Source organism: Anguilla anguilla, chromosome 6 (assembly GCF_013347855.1).
Source record: "Anguilla anguilla isolate fAngAng1 chromosome 6, fAngAng1.pri, whole genome shotgun sequence".
NCBI lineage: Eukaryota > Metazoa > Chordata > Actinopteri > Anguilliformes > Anguillidae > Anguilla > Anguilla anguilla.
This window is the reverse complement of record NC_049206.1, coordinates 28,934,187-28,955,388: the sequence shown is the minus strand read 5'-3', so window position 1 is coordinate 28,955,388 and position 21,202 is coordinate 28,934,187. Positions and strand designations below refer to the sequence as shown.

The 21,202-nt window shown below is 43.2% G+C and overlaps 1 protein-coding gene across 2 annotated transcripts in view; it reads right to left on the bottom strand.

The window, feature by feature from the left end:
* Positions 1 to 21,202, bottom strand: part of efr3ba (EFR3 homolog Ba (S. cerevisiae)) — a 67,953-nt gene that overhangs the window by 24,094 nt on the left and 22,657 nt on the right. For both annotated transcript variants that reach the window (XM_035422550.1, XM_035422549.1), the window contains 7 exons: positions 17,988 to 18,115; positions 15,664 to 15,814; positions 8,930 to 9,051; positions 6,855 to 7,004; positions 5,147 to 5,281; positions 1,760 to 1,838; positions 519 to 654 (listed from right to left, as the gene is read on the bottom strand). In XM_035422550.1, the coding sequence (XP_035278441.1) occupies positions 519 to 654; positions 1,760 to 1,838; positions 5,147 to 5,281; positions 6,855 to 7,004; positions 8,930 to 9,051; positions 15,664 to 15,814; positions 17,988 to 18,115 (901 nt within the window). The remainder of the gene's footprint in view (positions 1 to 518; positions 655 to 1,759; positions 1,839 to 5,146; positions 5,282 to 6,854; positions 7,005 to 8,929; positions 9,052 to 15,663; positions 15,815 to 17,987; positions 18,116 to 21,202) is intronic.

The window sequence follows — 21,202 nt, the reverse complement described above, 5'->3', positions numbered from 1 at the left end:
GTCAGACACACTGACAGCCTGAGAACACAGTCAGAGACACTGACAGCCTGAGAACAACGTCAGAGACACAATGAGGACACGGCCTTGATTCGGATGAAGCCAATGAATGATGCAAAATGTCCCACTGTGGCATGAACAGCAGGAATAGAGTGGATTCTGTCAGATATGTGGTCTCTGAGCCTGCCAATACATAATACTGTGCGTCGTTCACATCCTCCACAACTTCAACTCCCTCTGTTTCTAGGCTGAATTTCTATAAACATTAGCAAATAATTAACCAGACTAAGGAGGTAAACCATATTAGTAATTTTGGCATATTTCATGAACATTTTAATAGTGGAAAGGCCCATAAAAGTACAAACATACAAAGGAAAGCTAAATAAGAAAGAAATGGCAAATTAAAATGGAAGTCCTAAATCTTAGTCATAAGGCGCCACCTTGTGGTTAAGCACTTAAACTGCACTAGAAGCCACAAAATATTTAAAAAATGATCTTCCATGTCATTAACCTGTACCCACCCACGGAGCCACTGGAAGCTATGGCAGCCGCTTCTAGCAGGACCTCCACTATCCCAGCTCGCACTGTGGCCGAGTTCTTGCTGTTTGCATCCAGGTGGCCCAGGAGCTGCTGGATGACCAGGTGAGAGTGCTGGGACTGTCAGGGTGAGACAGATGGCACAAGGGAGGGGAAGAGAGTGAGAAAACACCCAGGGCTTTATGGCCACCACAACACTTTCAGAGGCAAGAACAAAACAACAAGCTGTTTATGAGGACTGGAAAACAAAAACAGGCCAAATCGCTGGACCCCACAACGCTGAGTTGTTGCTGTCATGACCCCTGCAGTAAGTTTTGTTTACATTTGTCTGTGTTGCATGTGAGACTTCTGGGTCATCATCAAATTGGCCGTTTCCGTCTCCGGTTACTCGGTTTGAAACAGCTGGTGTTTGCCATTCACCAGTGTGAAATAGCTGGTGTTTGCCGTTCACCAGCGGGGACTAGCTCTTTGAATTCTGTGCTTGTTACTTGTGGATAGAGTGATCACTTTGTTTGACAGCGTGTCAGACCTTATTTTGTTTGATTCCGACTCTCGTCTAGCCTTTCCGGTTTGTTCAGCTGATAGGATTTCGTGTTTGACCACTGACTGTTCTATTCAACTCCGATTCTTGCCTTCGCCCATCCAGTTTGTTTGCCCAGTGGATTTTGAGCGTTGGTTCAATTCGACCGCGACTCTCGTTTTTCCCCTCTGCTCTCCGTATAGTGACTCAGGTTAGTAAGAGCATTCCCAGCCGGATTACAAACCCTTCCATCGGGACGCTATTTCGTGAATTTCGCTTTATTATATTTTAAGGTACTCTGGGTGGAATTTTAACCCTCTGTTGGGGGAAGGCTATTCGGACTCTTGGTCTCAGCCTGTAGATCAATTGTCCCGAAGCTCAGCGTTCAAAGCCGACCCTGTACCCAGCAAGCCTGCAAAGACTAACCAGGTTAGTTAGTTTCGGATAGGCAGATAGGGACTGGAGTTGCTTGTCGGTCTGCAGCTTTCATTCCCATTGCCTATTCCTCGCTCACATTCCTATTTTCTGTTTTCTGTTTCCTGTTATGGTCTGACCCATGACCAGGTCATAACATTGCCACGTAATCTTAAGCCAGCACATCGCACATGCTCACTTGCAGACAAACTTACTTCCTGCTCCGTCACACTTTTTGCCACAGACACTCGGTCTAAGCAAACAGGCAAAGAGGTCAGGTGTGCGTCTCACCTGGATGGAGTACATGATGATCTTGAAGCACCGGACGGCAAAGGATTTTCCCTCCCACAGAGAGTGGTTGTCGAGGTGCCTGAAAACACAAACAGCGGTGTGTCACTGCTGGTCCAAGAGAGAGAAAGAGAGAGATGGAGAGAGAAATGGGAGAAAGAGGTAGAGAGAGATGATATAAGAAAAAGAGGGAAAGAGATAGGAACAGGGTGAGAAGGGGACAGAGAAAATGTAGAGGGGGAAAGAAGAGAATGGCAAAAGAGAAATAAAGGGGAAGGAGGAAGATGCAAATCCTCCAGGGAGAGGAAAGACATTGTAAAAAAAATATTTGTCACCACAATATGCAGCTACATGCCATAGCCAGAAAGAAAGGAATGACTAATAATCTAATCCTTTAACTGTGACAGTGTACTGTTGCTATTTTTAATTACTATTACTATTATAACATCTGTATATTAGGATGTTGTTTTTGTGTTTTGTGATTCTTTGCATACCAATTGGAAAGAGAACTTTCCAATTGGTATACAAATTACCTATAACCTTGGCAACAGGTATTACAACATTGCAAAAAACATTGTAATGGCATTGTATGTTTTAGCATAGCAATGAATGCTTATAAATAAAAGGCTCAAAGTGCTACTTGTTATAACAAATAAAATCTGGTTAGAAATGGGATAGTGTTATCCAGCCCGTTGTGCTGTATGGAAGTGAGGTGTGGGGGGGGGGGTCATTCCTATGTTCCCAGGGTCCTATGTTCCTCAGATTTATATGGCACATTGTGGGAACATGACAAAGGGTCCTATGTTCCCCAGCTCTACATATGTGCTCTCCCAGGGTCCTATGTTCCCAAGGTCATATGTTCCTCAGCTCTATACAGCACATAATGGGAACCTGAAAAAGACGTTCCCCAGCTTTCAATTTGCAACGGGTCAAATTTGACCCGAGCACAATAGGAGGGTTAATGAGAGTTAACAGAATATTGAACTAGGGAACATAGGACCCTGGCAACATAGATACGCTCCCAGTGTGGGGACCACTCAGCAGCAGAGCTTTTGTAAATGAGATGCCACATGCTGAATTTTGAACAAACATTCTACAAGTACAAAAGAGAACACCAAATAATGTATGCAGGGCAGAATTAGACCACTGTCCATGAATGATTCATATCGAAAAAAACAGCATTCAAATTCTGGATTCACCTCAATTCAAGGCCTCAGTGCACATTGCAGTTTAAGGCAAGGAAAGCCCAAGAACTCAGCCATGAAAAGTCCTCTCAGTCAGGTGGTAATGACTAACTCATTAACCCAACTAACACAAAGTACAGCATTTGCCTACAAGCAAATCAGAGTAAACAACATGAAACTGACCAAAGTCTGTTATCTGGAATATTGGGATGATGTAACCACAAAAGACAAAACAAACGACGTTGATATCGGACCCGAAAAAAGCGACCGTGCATTAGCTGGGTATCCCTTCTCTGTCAGAGATACAAAGCAGAGACGGATCCTGACCAAGTACAGGCTTAGTGACCATGTGCTCGCAACTGAAAAAGGTCAATGCTGCAACACGTGGTTACCCAAAAAAACTATGTACATGTGGTCACTGTATGACAGGAGAGGAGGAAACAGATTCTCTTTCCTCTACATTGTGGAAAATGTTCAGAAATTAGAATACGTTACTTCAGAATATGATCTTTAATTGCAAAAGATGCCCGAACAAATGAAAAGAAACTGCAAGAGGAACGCCAACAGCCTTCCAGTCTGAGGGACACTGGTTGACCAGCAAAAATATATACATTTAATTCATTAATTTATTATTATTTATTTACATGTATCTCTTTTTCATCATTATTATGATTAATGTTATTGTTATTATAATAATAATAATAATAATAATAATATATTATTACTGCTGATATAGTGGTTGTTGTGGCTGTTAATTAATGTGCATTCATGTTCTAATGTATTTCTGTATGCACGCCTTGGCAATATTTGCAAGTGAATTTCATGCCAATAAAGCATTCTGCATTTGAATTCGAGAGAGAGAGATTGTGTGTATATCTAGATCCTGCCAAATCCCTTCCAAGTCAGATAAAAACTACACACCATAGCTGCCACACTTTGACTCAAGGGTAACAGTACAGTATACAATAACATAATAGCTCAGGAACAGGGCTTGTAACAGGGTTTAGTAACCAAGTGGGGTGCTGCTGTTGTACTTTTGAGTAAGGCACTTAACCTATATTGAGTCAGTAAAATATCCAGCTGTATAAATGAATTGCATGTACTCAAGCTGTGTACTATAAGTCGCTCTCAATAAGAGCATCTGCTAAAAAGTGTAAATGTACCAATGGATACAAATGCAGGTAATAATGTTGAAGTTTTTTCTTCAGTAATTTTAATTCTTCAGAAATAATAATTGTCCTTGTCAAATTACCTTCACGCCTGACTGATAGTAAAAGAAATGCCCTTTTGAATGAAGCAAAAGACAACATTTTTTCCAAAACCTGTAAATTTCTTCAAAATGAGTAGCCAGAAGAAAGAGTGCATGCTCATATTTTACACATATGAGATTTATATGCACTCACCTAACTGACAGCAGTAGAGAAACAAAATTATACCAGAACATCTGAAAATACTTCCACGAAAAATGCCCAAGGGATACCCCATTTTTAAACAATTTTCCACTTGTTTGAATCGCAGTAACAACTAACCACAAAGCTCATGGAGGCTTTAAAATGAAAACTGTCCCATTGTGGCAGTAATAGCCTAGCATTCTACCACTCCCTCTTCAACCCAAATGTCTGGTTACAATCTTTCCCCTTCGGCACCAGGAAATGAAACTAATCCAAAGAAAGGCACCTTTATAAATCATAATTCATTCCTAATGCAAATTAAGACACACTTAATACAAGAATCCACCATATCTGGACATTGTTTTGACCCGTGTACAAGGTACAGTCTTGTAGCTTGGCAACAGATGTCCACAGTAATGAGCAGACAAACAGGAACTTGCAGTTCACAGGGAGTTCCTACACCAATTACCCAGCAGCCCCAGCTTTCCCCCCCATCTCTAAAGCTCTCTGCATCATTCCCACCCTTCTTCATCCTTCAGCTTCCACAGCAGTAAAACCAGTGGCGTGAAATGGTAAGACATACATCTGAGCAACACAATGGTATAACTGACATGTACCCGCATGTATTCCTGAGCGTGTGAAATGTAACCGAGTGCAGTGTGCGTGTGGCGGCGCGCGCGCTCACATGTATTCCTGAGCGTGTGAAATGTAACCGAGTGCAGTGTGCGTGTGGCGGCGCGCGCGCTCACATGTATTCCTGAGCGTGTGAAATGTAACCGAGTGCAGTGTGCGTGTGGCGGCGCGCGCGTGCTCACATGAGGACGGGGTTGACGGCGTTCTTGATGTTGCCGTAGGCAGCGCGGCCCAGCAGCTCTCTGAAGCAGCGCTCGGTCAGCTCCGCTGGGCTCTCCTTCTCCTTCTCCGAGGCCTGCAGCGGAGAGGGGGAGCGACTGGACACACACACACAAATACACACGCACGCAGAAAACGCACACACACACAAACGCACACAAAAAACACACATACACACAGACACAAAAAGTATACATACACAGGCACATACATAAAATACATACACACAACACACACGTGCACACACATACACATATATTACTCATTCTGCAGTGAATAAATTCCTCTGACTTGTCATTTCACATGTTTATGCAGGCTAAATATATCATGTTTTTCATCTCATGTATTGTTAAAATGCATGTCTGTGCTGCCCTGTGTTGTTCTAATATCTGATACTTGTAGGCTTCTTCTCGGCAAATGATTTATTAATGGTGTGGTTTCTCCTACGACGCTATTCTCCCCCTGCTAAAGGGGAAGAGGTTATGTGAATTCCCAGCACGAAAACACGGCCCCCCCCCTCCCCCCACCACAGGCACCACCACCCACCCCTAATGGGTCTCATGACATGAAAATGGAGTGCACATCTGCAGCAGCTTTCCTTGTGCAAATGTTAATTTACTGAAACATTAATGAATAAACTACTTGCACTATAACAATGGAATAGGTGCAAAAGTTAAAATAAGGCAGTACAGCTTAATTTGCATAGTTTTTGAAGTGATTTCCCAGAAGTGATTTCATCCTGAAGTGGATGAAAACATTATTGAGAGAGGTCTTCATATTTATCAATCTATTTGCTTTTACCCCCTTTTCTCCCAATTCGGAATAGCAAATCAGGTGCCCGACCGACCAGCAGGGGTCACTGAAGAGTAATGAGGATCCAGGAGATCCTTGCCAACAGAACCCTCCCTGACCCTGGGCAAGGCTACCGCAAATCAGGCACTGCTCTGTGGGGCTACTGATGATTGTGGATTGTAGAAGAGTTCATCCAGGCACTAAAATGAAAATGGTGCCTTTATTGGATGCGCCACCAAGCAGCCCTAAAAGGTTAAGAAACTCCAGTATTCTAGAGTGTCTAGTGTAGCCAGAGAAATAGTCTAATTCTGACAATGATGATTCCTAATTCGAACACAATTAGCAATGCAAATTAGTTTTAAAACAACAAACATGGTGATGCAATATTCTGCTCAGTTAACCGCAAGATCATCTGAAGATCGTTTCCCAAAGAAGCACTTTGGCAGTCTGAAAGCTTTGTCATTAGTGTAGAAGCCAATGTTCGGTCTCATTAAAACAGGAACACTTCCCAAATACAATAATATGGGAAGAGAAATGCCACAAGCTGGAGGAATACGGAGGTCCACCAGCTTCAAATGAGTGGAATGTTGGGGTTGCAGGTTCATTTCCTCTCAAAAGGTGAGGCTGATTCACATTCAGTGAACCAAGCACAACAGTGCAGAGAGAGCGCAGGCGTGTCAGTGGGAAACAGAACCAAGGCAGGAAAACTAACTTAAGCTCCTCTATTTGAACCAATAACAGCCAATAAAGGTTGGGATGTGGGCACCTTATAAGAGAATGAATACATGTGCATGCCTGATACTGTAGGAGAGTGGTGGCTAGCATGGTGCAGCCACATAACGTCAGATTTCAGACTCCGCCTCTGAGAGGGAGACTGACCTCTCAGTGCCCTCGCCCTGCTGCAGGTTGAACAGCAGGGACGGCACAATCTTGTCCATGTGCTGCGGGTCCCAGATGTTGGCCTGCAGCTCGTCGTTCACCGTCTTGCGCACCACGCCCTGCAGGCCCTTGATCCCCGCCATGCGTATCCTGGAGGGGACAAAAGCCGTTATGTGCCGTCACTTTTCTGGGAGAAGAACAAAGCAAAACATACCCTACAGAGCAAAACATACCCTCACTGTACAGGGAGACCTACATAGTAAAACATACCCTCGCTATACAGGGAGACCTACAGAGAGTAAAACATACCCTCACTGTACAGGGAGACCTACAGAGAGTAAAACATACCCTCACTGTACAGGGAGACCTACAGAGTAAAACATACCCTCACTGAACAGGGAGACCTACAGAGTAAAATATACCCTCACTGTACAGGGAGACCTACAGAGTGAAACATACCCTCACTGTACAGAGAGACCTACAGAGTAAAATATACCCTCACTGTACAGAGAGACCTACAGAGTGAAACATACCCTCACTGAACAGGGAGACCTACAGAGTAAAACATACCCTCACTGTACATAGAGACCTACAGAGTGAAACATACCCTCACTGAACAGGGAGACCTACAGAGTAAAACATACCCTCACTGTACAGGGAGACCTACAGAGTAAAACATACCCTCACTGTACAGGGAGACCTACAGAGAGCAAAACATACCCTCACTGTACAGGGAGACCTACAGAGTAAAACATACCCTCACTGTACAGAGAGACCTACAGAGTGAAACATACCCTCACTGTACAGGGAGACCTACAGAGTAAAACATACCCTCACTGTACAGGGAGACCTACAGAGAGCAAAACATACCCTCACTGTACAGGGAGACCTACAGAGTAAAATATACCCTCACTGTACAGGGAGACCTACAGAGAGCAAAACATACCCTCACTGTACAGGGAGACCTACAGAGTAAAATATACCCTCACTGTACAGGGAGACCTACAGAGTGAAACATACCCTCACTGAACAGGGAGACCTACAGAGAGCAGAACATACCCTCACTGTATAGAGAGACCTACAGAGTAAAATATACCCTCACTGTACAGGGAGACCTACAGAGTAAAACATACCCTCACTGTACAGGGAGACCTACAGAGTAAAATATACCCTCACTGTACAGAGAGACATACAGAGTAAAATATACCCTCACTGTACAGAGAGACATACAGAGTAAAATATACCCTCACTGTACAGAGAGACCTACAGAGTAAAACATACCCTCACTGTACAGAGAGACCTACAGCTTCTGAATAACTTTATTTCAAAGTTCAATGAGCAGTTCCTTGGTCTTCATGACAGCACAAATGATCTGATTTGTTTTTCCATTTGTGAGACCTCACAAAGTGGGTGATATTTATTGTGATCCTGCAACTGAACAGAAGCGGATTCAAAATAATTTCTGTCAGAATATTTTCACCCACCATTGAATATTTCTCTGTTTTGCCATGTTGAAAATTAAATTATTATAACTAAAATTATATCACAAATATAAAAGTATATAAATAAAATATTTGCAAGGGATTGTTTTTTGTACGATAAAAGTAACTCTGTAATGTCAAAATGAAATGAAGTATTTAGATGTCTGCAGAATTACATAAAAAATAAATTACTTAACCTCACGGTCGTTCATCGCCTTTGAATAAACGACCTAATTTGGGCCAAGAGTATTCAGATACACTAAACATATGCTGCTGGGTGGCTCAATCGGTCAAGGCACCACACTGTGGGGTATTGATGAGCCCTAAGGTCACCGACTGAATCCGGATCGTGCAGATTGTGTCCGGGAGCTCAATAGGGTGACATCCAATTGGCTGTTGCACCGCCCAATTGCATGTTAGACAGGGGTCTACGCTTTTTCGCTATCAACAACCGTCGTACTTTGGCACAATGGCTTTATGCCAAACAGCGTTTTGAGCTAGCCAGCTTTAATAAATTTCACTACGCAGTCAAGTGAGCTCTACAGTCACCGCATAGATTACAATTCAACCAGGCAAACTCCCGTATACACTCACTTTGTGCGAACGTCCGGGTCTTCATAGCTTGAGTGGCACATCTCACTGAAGCGGGAGACAAAGAAGTCGTAGCTGCGGTGGTAGGATGGTGTGTCCTCCTCAATGTTGGCAAACTTCACAAACTGGAGAGACAATCAGAATCACCTCAGACACAGAAGAGAATCAGTCTGACACCTTTTAGTAACCATGCACACCAATGACTAGAGCTCTACAAAAACACATTATTTTCCCTCATTAAGCCGGTTCCCTTTGCCCTGGTAGCCATTTTTGCTGATGGCATTTCCTTTGTAATGTGGTTTCAGACCACTAATCCTATTGCCTTGCCAAAAAAATGGTTTTCCATTGGTTTCACAGCAGACAGCATAGCCCGGCGTAAAGCAATATAATTAATATTGTATTAGATTCCCAATTAAACTCCATCTGATTTTCTAAGGATGCTTAATGGCTTTAGGTGCCCCAGACAAAGCCAAACACAAACACTATAATTGGCTGGAGTTCGATCAAGGACCAAGGTGGTTTAAGAGTATAGAGCTCATTTCTATCCATCGCTCATCTCAAAAAATCTAGTTATAAAATAACAAATTCACTTCTTATTACATGTTTGAAATACTTTTAGAGGGCCATTTGCCTTTCTAAACAGTTTTGTAAACAGCCCAACTATTTTCCCCAGGTTTAAGTGCCCAGTTGTACTCAGAGGTAAATCTAATCACTGTCGTGCCCTCTTTGGAGGCCAGACAAGTCTCTATCAGTTGTAAATGGCTTGTACAAAAGAGTACAAAGTTGTGTACAGCAATCTTTCAGCTGGCATACCCCAAAAAATAGGCTGTACTGCCAACCTCTTCGGACTGTGGTAAAATAAAGTAATTCAGTCTTGTGTTTATCGAGTAGAGTCCCTGTGGTTGTTTTTATGTTGTGCAATCAAAACAGAAAGTTTAAGATAAGCAAGTTGAACACATATTTCATTTGAACAGGAAATGTGAACTACCCCAAGGCAAGGCATGGGGACACTGCAAGAGTTAGCAGTCCTGCTCCCTTTCCCCTACAGTCAGGATACTTTTAGAGAGCCCAACATTTACCCAGGTGTGAACAAGATCCATGAATAAACTCACTTTCTGTAGTTCGCCTTTTCTCTCCTGAACCATGGTAAATAATCATAATGTAATATAACAGTTTACTGAAAACAATTAACTATGGTTTGCCTTGTATGCAGGTGAATTCCACGAGAATACACTTGCTAACCAGCTATTTATCTAGTGTTTCATGAGTAAAATTGTACTTGTAACCTGTATTTTTGCAGCTGGTGAATGGCCCTACATTGGTAGGCCATTGTTACGTAATTGGACAATCTGATTCTCACCTGATATGAATTAGGCTCAATTTAACTTGGTCTAAATATCACTTGCCTTGTAAGCGAGATCCCACCCTGATATTCCAACTCAATAAAGAGAACTTTAACTACATTAAAAAAGATATTTGGTTTTCTTAAAAAATAAAACGTTATCATAAGAAACTATTGTTTCTCAAGTCCACAAATTTCTAACAAATACACTCAAACAAAAGAACCAGCCATAGTATCACATTAACAAGATTGAAGTTACTAGTACTTACTGCATTTCCTGTGGGCCTATTAGTTTAGATAGTGAACCCAACTATTTAACAGGTACCATACTTGAGGTTGATATCAGTACCAAAATTACAGGACAGATGGCTGAAATAACACTTTTCCCTTGTGCAAGAAATCAGTAATGCAACAGCCCAGAAAAAAAGACTGGGTGTTCCTTTGCCTTCAGTGCAGACTGTCTCTGCCATATTCATCAGCAATATAATATTAAACCTCACTGGTGCTGGCCTAGTTCTGCAAGAGTAATCTCTCCTTAATCTCCCGGCCGGGTGCATTTCAGCCCCCATACAAGCAGGGCTGTAAACTTGGACAGATGTGACAACTCTAAACACAAACACACACACACACACACACAAGCACGCACACACACAAGCTATAGTAAATCATTCTACTCATTTTCCTGAGTAGAATGAATGACTCAGCAAAATGAACATCATCTGTAGTGGGCATACTTATCCTGAAAAACTCAAAAATAGACATAAATATTGATGCATAAAATTAAATGTTCATGTAAGAGTATTGATTTGTCCGGATATAAACAAAGCAATAAAAGCATGTGCAGGCCTAATTATGGAAAATGAGCTCGATCAATCAATTATCCTTTCAGTCGGAAAAAATACCTGGCCTAGACAGCATCCCAACTGAAGTGCACCAAACAATTTATGAAAAAAATTTAAAAACATCTCCTTACATGTTCACATTTTTCATGTGATAAAGGTATACTCTCTGGGACTCAGCAATAAAATGGAACCTTTCTACTGCTAAAGCAAGAGACTGGTGGCCAATATAAAGGTCCAGACCACATAGCCCCTTTTGCGTAAGCCCCCTGTCCTGAGATTCCTCAACTCAGACATTCAGTGCTCCTGCAACCAAACTCTCTGGAGACAACAAACTCTCTGTTCCAGCTTTATCAGTAGATGTCACACAACAACTATGTCAAACGCAGAGTTTCTAAGTTCCATCATTGTCACCTGGAACGTGTTGCCAACTCATCAGCATGGCTAGAGCAAATTATCACGTTTATGTGAATAAAGCTATTAGCATAGGGGCATTGTTAGCGCACCCTGGGCATTGTTAGCGTAGTGGCCTGCCTTGTTATATTCATACCACTCACAAAGAAACTGAGTGTCTTTTACAGTACAAGGTTTGCACTATTCACTAATGTGGGTATTTCACATACTGTAGTGTAAGTGTTCGTATGTGACTCAGTCATGTGCTGTGCTTAATGCACCAGTTCACCATGAAGCTAGAACATCGCCTAAATTATAAGCTGTCCTCCATAGAGGGGGTGGGGGTGGGCTAGTTATATCAAAAGAAAAACTTGAAATACCGCCTCGCGGTTATATGCCTCCGCCAAGCAGTAGCCAGTGCTCTGTTTTTCACGGTGATGTGCTGGGGTGGTGGTATCAAGGCTTGGAGGTCAGCAGTCTGAACAAGCTGTCAAGGAAGGCCAGCTAGGTGATCAGGTTGGAACTGGACAGTGTGGAGGCAATGGCGGAGAGGAAGTGTGTATTTGAGTTATGGCCAAAAACGTGTTTTGTGAGGTCACAGTGACCTTGACCACCAAAGTCTAATCAGTTCATCCTTGAGTCCAAATGGACATTTGTGCCAAATTTGAAGAAATTCCCTCAAGGCGTTCCTGAGATATCGCGTTCATGAGAGAATGGACGGACGTGAGGTCACAGTGACCTTGACCTTTGACCACCAAAATCTAATCAGTTCATCCTTGAGTCCAAGTGGACATGTGTGCCAAATGTGAAGAAATTCCCTCAAGGCAAAAACGTGTTTTGTATTCCCTCAAGGCAAAAACGTGTTTTGTGAGGTCACAGTGACCTTGACCTTTGACCACCAAAAGCTAATCAGTTCATCCGTGAGTCCAAGTGGACGTTTATGCCAAATTATAAAGATATCGCGTTCACGAGAATTGGGACAGACGGATGGATGGATGGACGGAAGGACAGAAGGACGAACGGACAGACAACCCAAAAACATAATGGCTCCGGCCACGGCTATGCCATCGCGGAGGCATAAAAATGAAAGGCAAAAATAGGTAACATAGAAAAAGGGAAGAAAAACATGAGGATAAACATTAAAGAAGCAAGTGAATAAACAATAAGCAAGTGAAATAGTGGTTAGAGTTATTGGTGAGGAGGGTCTGGGAAGCAGCCAGGAGAAAGAAAGAAATTAAAGAAATTTTATTCAATTTAATTATCTTATGTCTTAAATGTAATCTTCATGCTTTTTGCTATTCGGTTTTGTGGGTGTGTGGGAAGGCAGTTCGATATGAGTTGTTCAGGGGTGGGTGGATTTATCCTTGTTAGGTCCATGGCTTGAGGGGTCCATACATAAATATATATAATAACTACATTAAATGAATACAGTTGAACCCCAAAGTGGGGGGTAGCGGTGGGATTATTACAAAAAAGATAAACAGGAATGGGCCTTCCCAACACTGTTGCCACAATGTTGGAAGCATGCAATTCTCTGGAATGTCATTGTGTGCTGTAGCATTAAGTTTTGCCTTCACTGGAACTAACGGGCCTAGCCCAAACCATGAAAAACAGCCCCAGACCATTATTCCTCCTCCACCACTTTACAGTAGGCACGATGCATTCGGGCAAGTGGTGTTCTGCTGGCTTTTTCCAAAACCAGGTTTATCCGTCAGACTGCCAGATAGTGAAGCGTGATTCATCACTCCAGAGAATACATTTCCACTGCTCCAGAGTCCAATAGAGGCGTGCCTTATACCACTCCAGCCGACGCTTGGCATTGCGCATGGTGATCTTAGGCTCCTGTGCGGATGCTTGGCCATGAAAACCCTTTTATGAAGCTCCCGACAAACAATTCTTGTGCTGACGTCTGAAACTCGTCAGGGAGTAGTAGTGAGTGCTGCAACTGAGGACAGATGATTTTCACACGCTATATGCTTCAGCACTTGGCAGTCCCATTCTGTAAAAGCTTGTGTGGCCTACCGCTTCACGGCTGAGCTGCTCCTAGACGGTTCGACTTCAAAATAACAGCACTTACAGTTGACCGGGGCAGCTCTAGCAGTCCATAAATTTGACAACTTGGTGGAAAGGTGGCATTCTATAACAGTGCCACGTCGAATGTCCCTGAGCTCTTTAGTACAACCCATAGTAAAACCAATGTTTGTCTATGGAGATTGCATGGCTGTACGCTTGATTTTATGCAACTGTGCCTGATTTTACGGGTGTGGCTGAAGTAGCTGACCCCACTAATTAGAAAAAAACAGACATTGTGATAAAATGCTTCACCAAAATGAAATGCAACAGTACTTCAAATTGGAAGGTGGGACTACTGGACATTATTCCATTAGTTAATGATACGAAAGCACAAAACACAACACTGATACAAATGTGTCTTGGTTTTTCAGTTTGTAGAAGTGCATTGATTTTTACACTTAATTGTGAGGCAAACAACGGCCAATCGACTAACGCTAATGAACTCTACTGATGCATGAGCAGCTTGGATGGAATGGTACGAAGCAGGGACTGGGAGGTAATGATGCTAATGCTAATGCTCTGTAATGCGTCCAAGGGAGCGCTTAGAGAGTCGGCCTCTCTTAAGCGACGGTGACGTTACCCCGTGCAGGTCACAGCCCACTTGTGGATTCTTTATGGCAGTATGAATTGGCTGTAAACGGACCGCCTCCTCTAACTGGCTGGCACCGCTCCTCGTAAAAAGGCCCGTAATACTTACGGTCATGCGCTTTCTGTGCGACCCGCGTTGGCCTACAAGGTTCGCCCCCCCCCACACTTCAGAACAACAAACCGTTATTTCATTTAAGCTTCTGAGTCAGAGCAGGCCCCTTGAGAAGGTCTGAAATAATGGTTGGAAACACTCCGAAGACGTGTTAAAATAATCATTACAGAAGCAGCAGAATCAGACGAGTCCCGTCTTATCCGATGCCAACGCTACAACAACTGATTCAAGTAACTGACTAATCGCGGTCTTCAATCAAACCTTGATAAGCGCTGGGCAAACAACCTGCAACCACATAGGCCCTTTTGCAGATAGGACTGGAAACCCCTGGTCTATATTAATGTAGAAATTGGTTAAGACTGAACAACATGGATAAGCTAATTAACCTGAATTAATGCATCCACTGTATTTGCACATTTGCATATTTAGAATATATGGCGTCATTTTACTGCCAGTTTTTGAGAGCAGAGTAAATAAATGTGAGAAAACGATGCCTTCAGCTTTCTTGCACATTTCCTTTCCTCTAATGTAAAAATATATGTGTGTCCTCAAATATCCCTGCTCTCACACAAAACGTGTACGTGGGCTCTGAAATATACTCTGCTGTCACACAAATTTGCCGTTCTCTCACTTGAAGAAATATGTGCGCGCATTCAAATTCATCCCTCGCTCTTGCAAACATCTCTGTGTTCTCGCTCAAACCTTCCCCTCTTCTTGCTCTTGGATTTTCAGTGCAAAAACACTGCCAAATGTCCTGAACCAATGAGAGAAGGCTGTGGGTTTGACCAATGGAACTGTTAGGTCTACATTCACATTGGTTGAAGAACAGCGCAGTCGCTGGTTCAGGAAGTATTTTTGTCCCATTCAACATTTCCATTGGAAATTTTACTTTTAATTTTAGGACACAGAATCATGGGAGGCTCCCGGAGAATTAAACAATACTATACGGTTATTTCATGGCCATCAGTAATGAATCTTTCCACTTCACTTCTGAGAAATCACATCTTTCCCATCAGAGCATGGAATTAATTTGAACACACGCACATACTCACCAAAATTTGCCCGAGAGCATATATTATATTTGAGAGCCCATGTACAGTTTTGTGTGAGAGCAGGGTAAATTTGAGGGCGCACATATATATTTTTTTCATTAGATAAAAGGAAATACGCATGAGAGCTGAAGGAATTGTGCTCTTCCGTTTATTTACTCTGCTCTTGACAACTGGCAGTGAAATAACACCATTACTCTTAGTATTTCTCTGTAAATAGATGAAGTTAACAATTTGTTCATGCTAATCCTCTGGTCACGTTTATTGTACCCTTATTGTGAGATGTAGTTATTGTGTCTCCCTGGCTGGTCTTTATATATGGCGCTGTGGTGGTGACTCACAGAGTTGGTGCCCAGAATCTGTAGGTCGGGCTTGTCGGCCTCCAAAAGCTTGCGGACCATCTTTAGGAAGCTCTCCACAAACAGGTTAATGCTCTGGCAGTGGCAGGCCATCAGCAGCTGATCCAGGGCCTCCATTGCGATACACACGTATCTGCAGAGAAAGGGCACAAGACTGATCACCAAATGTCCACTGGTAAAGGGCACAGTACTAATCGCTGGCTGGGCCAGGACCAAGAACATACGGCGATCACCAGCTGGGCACAGGCTGAGGGTATGGCACTGATCACCAGCTGGGCACACGTTGAGGGTACTGCACTGATCAACTGCTGGGCACAGGCTGAGGGTATGGTACTGATCACCAGCTGGGCACATGTTTAGGATATGGCACTGATCACCAGCTGGGCACAGGCTGAGGGTATAACACTGATCACCAGCTCGTCACATGTTGAGGGTACTGCACTGATCACCAGCTGGGCACATGTTGAGCATATGGCATTGATGGCCAGCTGGGCACAGGCTGAGGGTATGGTACTGATCACCAGCTGGGTACATGTTGAGGATATGGCACTGATCACCAGCTGGGCACATGTTGAGGATATGGCACTGATCGCCAGCTGGGCACAGGTTGAGGATACTGCACTGATCACCAGCTGGGCACAGGCTGAGGGTATGGCACTGATCACCAGCTGGGCACATGTTGAGGGTACTGCACTGATCACCAGCATGGCACAGGCTGAGGATACTGCACTGATCACTAGCTGGGCACAGGCTGAGGGTATGGCACTGATCACCAGCTGGGCACATGTTGAGGGTACTGCACTGATCAACTGCTGGGCACAGGCTAAGGGTATGGTACTGATCACCAGCTGGGCACATGTTGAGGATATGGCACTGATCACCAGCTGGGCACATGTTGAGGATATGGCACTGATGGCCAGCTGGGCACAGGCTGAGGGTATAACACTGATCACCAGCTGGGCACAGGCCGGGTGAGAGCAGAACCTGATTCTGCAGCATGCTAGAGAACTGGGTGTCTTCTGACGGGAAGACAGAAGCATCACACAGAAGCATAAAAAGTGCAACAGTGCCTGCAATTCAGTCTCAAAAACAGCTCTGAGCTGCTGCAACCTTGTGTTTACTTTCAGAGTGTGCTATTACCCAGCTCAACAGCTTCACCTGAATCACAATCCCGTGGACCATTCAATCTTCCCCTGAGTAGCAATTATCACCGTGGTGATCCTTTTTATTGCGACTTGTGTAGTCAGTAATAATCTCTTCACGGCGGCAGTGCGTGCATAACAACTATAATGGTGAGCAGCAGAGCCATCTTAGATGCTAAACCGGCATAGTCTAAAGATGTCTCATTTAAAACACTGATTTGACCTTTTAAAAATTCTAAGCTATTCAAATCCACTAAACTGAATGATAAACTAAAATCCTTGTAGTCAGTGTTTATACCAGATCATAAGGTTTCAAACTAAATTGTTTATTGATGGTGTTAAACCGCCTGCATCTACTTGTATTTTGTATTAGAGGAACAGTACCACAGGACCGAATGTAGTGGCCCAGGTCCAATTATTTGTAGTCAAATGTCACACCCAAATAGAAATAATAATGATAAAAAAATCTTGTATTTAAATAACATTTTTAGGATGACCAATTTCAAAAACAATGAAAAAAACTAAGCACAGTGAATGGCACTAGTACAACCACAGAACCAGGCCAGTGCAAATCATCTTATTCACTTAAGATTCCACATGCAGTGTAGAGGCTATTCGAATGCTTTACATGTAGAACATCGGCAGCATTTTGGGAATCTCTGTGCTCAGCTTCAACTGTTAGCATTTGTTTTTTAGGTTGTCATGGTTACATAGAGAAATAATTGCAGATTCTAATGCAGGAGATGCATAACTATGAAGTAATCAGTTGGTTTTCTTATGCTGCCCTGTCATTCAACCAGATAACTGCCAGGAAAGAAGTTAGTTTTACCCCAGAATGCCAACTGCCTTGACCTCACAACTAATGAGGGCAGGGTAACTATTTGGCCAATAGGAGAAGAGGAACACTAGCTACAAATCGGCTCCCTGGCCTTTGTTTTGTCTAGCTTTTCCTTTAAAAAATAAACAATAAAACACAAAATGTGCTCCATTCTAGTGCCTGGTCAAAACATTCTGTTGCACCTGGAGCATTTAACAGAGATTTTGGGGACCTCTCTTTCTCCACAGGTCTTTAGTTACATGTGAAAGTAGCTGGGTGTTGGATGTAATATTTTAAAATGCCATGAAACCTCACCCCATCTGACCTGCTGCCCCGCCCAATCTCACCCATATCTGTGGCGGGCCACGTCCCGGGACAGCCTCTCAGAGAGGTACGCCCCGATCCTGTCCAGCTTCTCCGGGGCAGACAGGGCGTAGAAGGTCAGCTTCTCCATGTTGGCCTTCACCAGTCCGTCCTGCACAAAGATATCAAAATAAAAGTATCTGTCACATGGTGCAAAATCTGGGCTCTCCAAACATCACTGCAGCTGTACACCGCACTATTATTATTTCACATGGCATATAAGAGCACATAAGTGCACAAATGTTGATTGAATCCATCTCCTATATATCGTCAAAGGAAAAATGGGAGTAGCTGTAGGAAAAACAAAGTCTGAAAGCTTTTGCAAAGTCCATGTTAAATGGAGTTTGTTGAATGGACTATGTTAGTCGCATTGGTTAAAAGCATCTGCGATATGACTAAATTGTATAATTATTCCATCATCTTTATCATCGTCAGCATTTAAAAATGCTTTTAAAAATAAAAAAAATTTAATTCCATTTATTCCCATCAAAACATCGTGCCAGAAAGCCACAGCATCAGAAAAATTAAGCTCTCAATGAAGCGAGGATAGGCATGAGTACTCAAGTACTGCAAAGTCAAGGGCTGCTTGGGCATTATATAGGCTAGTACAAAAATAAATATGTAAACTTCATGGAAATCTCTCAAGCACATGCATCACAAATGTCTACCCTTGTGCCTGACATTAGATTATCTCAGTTCATTTTTTCGTTTTTATTCCCAAAACCGAGCAATGATACATGGAAGTAGCCAGGAAAGTGAGCCGGAATTTAGCCAGAAAAGTGAGCATTTAACAGGAAATGAAACAACAGAAATTTGTTAGGCCACCGAGTGCTGAAGCACATAACGCATAAAAATCCTCTGTCCTCAGTTGCAATAGTCACTACAGAGTTCCAGGCTACCTCTAGAACAACGTCAGCTTTAGGACTGTTAGACGGGAGCTTCATGAAATGGGTTTCCATGGCCGAGCAGCCACACACACAAGCCTAAGATCACCATGTGCAATGCCAAGGGATGGGGTGGTGTAAAGCACACCGCCATTGGACTCTGGAGCAGTGGAAACCCGTTCTCTGGTGTGATGAATCGCGCTTCGCTATGTGGCAGTCTGAAGGAAGAATCTGGGTTTGGCAAAGCCAGAAGAACGCCACCCGCCCCAATGCATAGGCCCAGCTGTAAAGTTTGGTGTAGGAGCAATAATGGTCGCTCAATAACATTCTAGAGAATTGTGAGCTTCCAACACTAGCAACTGTTTCAGCATGACAATGCTCCCATGCACAAAGACAGGTCCATAACAAAATAGTGGGCCAAGTTTGGTGTGGAGGAAGACTTGACTGGCCTGCACAGGGCCCTGGCCCTGACACCATCGAAAACCTTAGGGATGAATTGGAACGGCGACTGCGATCCAGGCCTTATCACCCAGCATCAGTAAAACCGGAGCTCACTAATGCTCTTGTGGTTGAATGGAAGCAAAACCCTGCAGCTATGTTCCAAAATCTTTTGGAAAGCCTTCCCTGAAGAGTGGAGGCTGTTATAGCAGCAAACAGGGGATCGACTCCATATTAACATCCATGGTGTTGGAATTAGATGTTCAACAACCACATATGGGTGTGATGTTTGGGTATCCACATAGTTTTGGCCATGCAGTGTAACAGTGCAGGATGAGCACAGATACGTTGCCCAGTCAACAGTTTGTCAGGCCCCTCCCGCAAGAGGTATGAATAATTTTGTTGGCTGAAAAGATACAGTGTTGTCTTCCCTCACAACCCTACTAGCAACAGTCACAACGCAAATGAGCACCTGAGAATTCAATTGAAATTGGGTACTCAAACACCAAAAGTAATCCAAATGCCCATCCTTACGCTGTAATTCTTTTTACATAAAGACACTATGCCTACCACTTATCATAACCTAATTTCAAAATGCCCTAGATTCTCCTTCCTTCTCTGCAATTACAAAAAACAAAAGGTCTCTACAGACACCACTAGTGTCTTATTTTAGAAGGATGTTTCAATGTCTTTATATTTTTTGTTTGATGTGCACAGTTGTTCAAAAAGTACACATTTCAAGGGCTTCTAATTTTGGTTTGGTTTAATGAGCCAGGGTGTTTTTAAAAATCCTGGTTTATACAATGGGTCTGTGCTCAATAAACCTGGGATAAAATGTGTATAAATTGTGCTTTGTTTTTCAATGCTTAGATCATCTCTATCACCAGCGCTGTTCACATACACTGCAATATAATTCAAACAGTGCTTCCACAAATAATCACATTGGCTCACATTCCTTTGTATCCAAATTTACATCATGAAATGTGTGAGGAATAATCAGAGGGGTGGGAGGAAGCAGAGGTGATGTTATGGGTTCAACAGACACCAAAAGAAACCAATCACACAAAGCCATCAGCCAGAAAACCAGCAAACGCACATTTATAAGCTAATGAGAAAGGCTTTTTTCTGGCTGCTGATAGCTTTTGAGCATTGTTTTTTGTGAAAATGGCTTCAGGGAACCCAGGAGGAACAAGTGTTTAATTTAGAGTGCTCTGGGTAATGTAGTGACATCTGAAGGCTTCCTGTGGAGGTCCAAGGGAGATGATGTAATTACTCCTCCTAACCCACGGGAGTCTCCCTTTTAATACACTATATTTGCGGCACTCCACTCCCATCCACGGCTGTATGAGTCATTCAGCTAGAGCAGAGTCAATTCGTGCTTCATTAAAATGAGAACTGAACAAGCATTCTTCATATGAGACGTGACTGCTCTACCAAGAAACTCCGGTGAGGCACTTCTACATCTTACACACTGTGGGCATATTTCTACTCAAAGGAACACTCTTCAGTGGGATTGCATTGACAATGGAAAGTGCCCCAAGCCAGGGTTATGACAACAGGGTCAAGGCAGACTGATTTATCTACACACTGGTTGCCAAACAAAGTAGCTCAATTTATTAAAATGGCTTGTTCGCTTCTGGGTATCATGTCACAGTCTGTCTAAACCTTATTCTATGAAGCCCGAGCTCAACTATCTGCCCTTCGAAATACAGCCCTTGAGGGAATTTGTTTCTAGAAAGCACTCTCAGCCTTGTCACTGCCACTCTTTTCTCTTCACTAACTAGTGATCAAACGCTGTTACTGCAGCGGCCCCTCAGCCAGTCAGCGGCTGAGGCTTCAGTATCCGCGGCCGTGTCTTCCAGCCGCAGCGAGAAGCC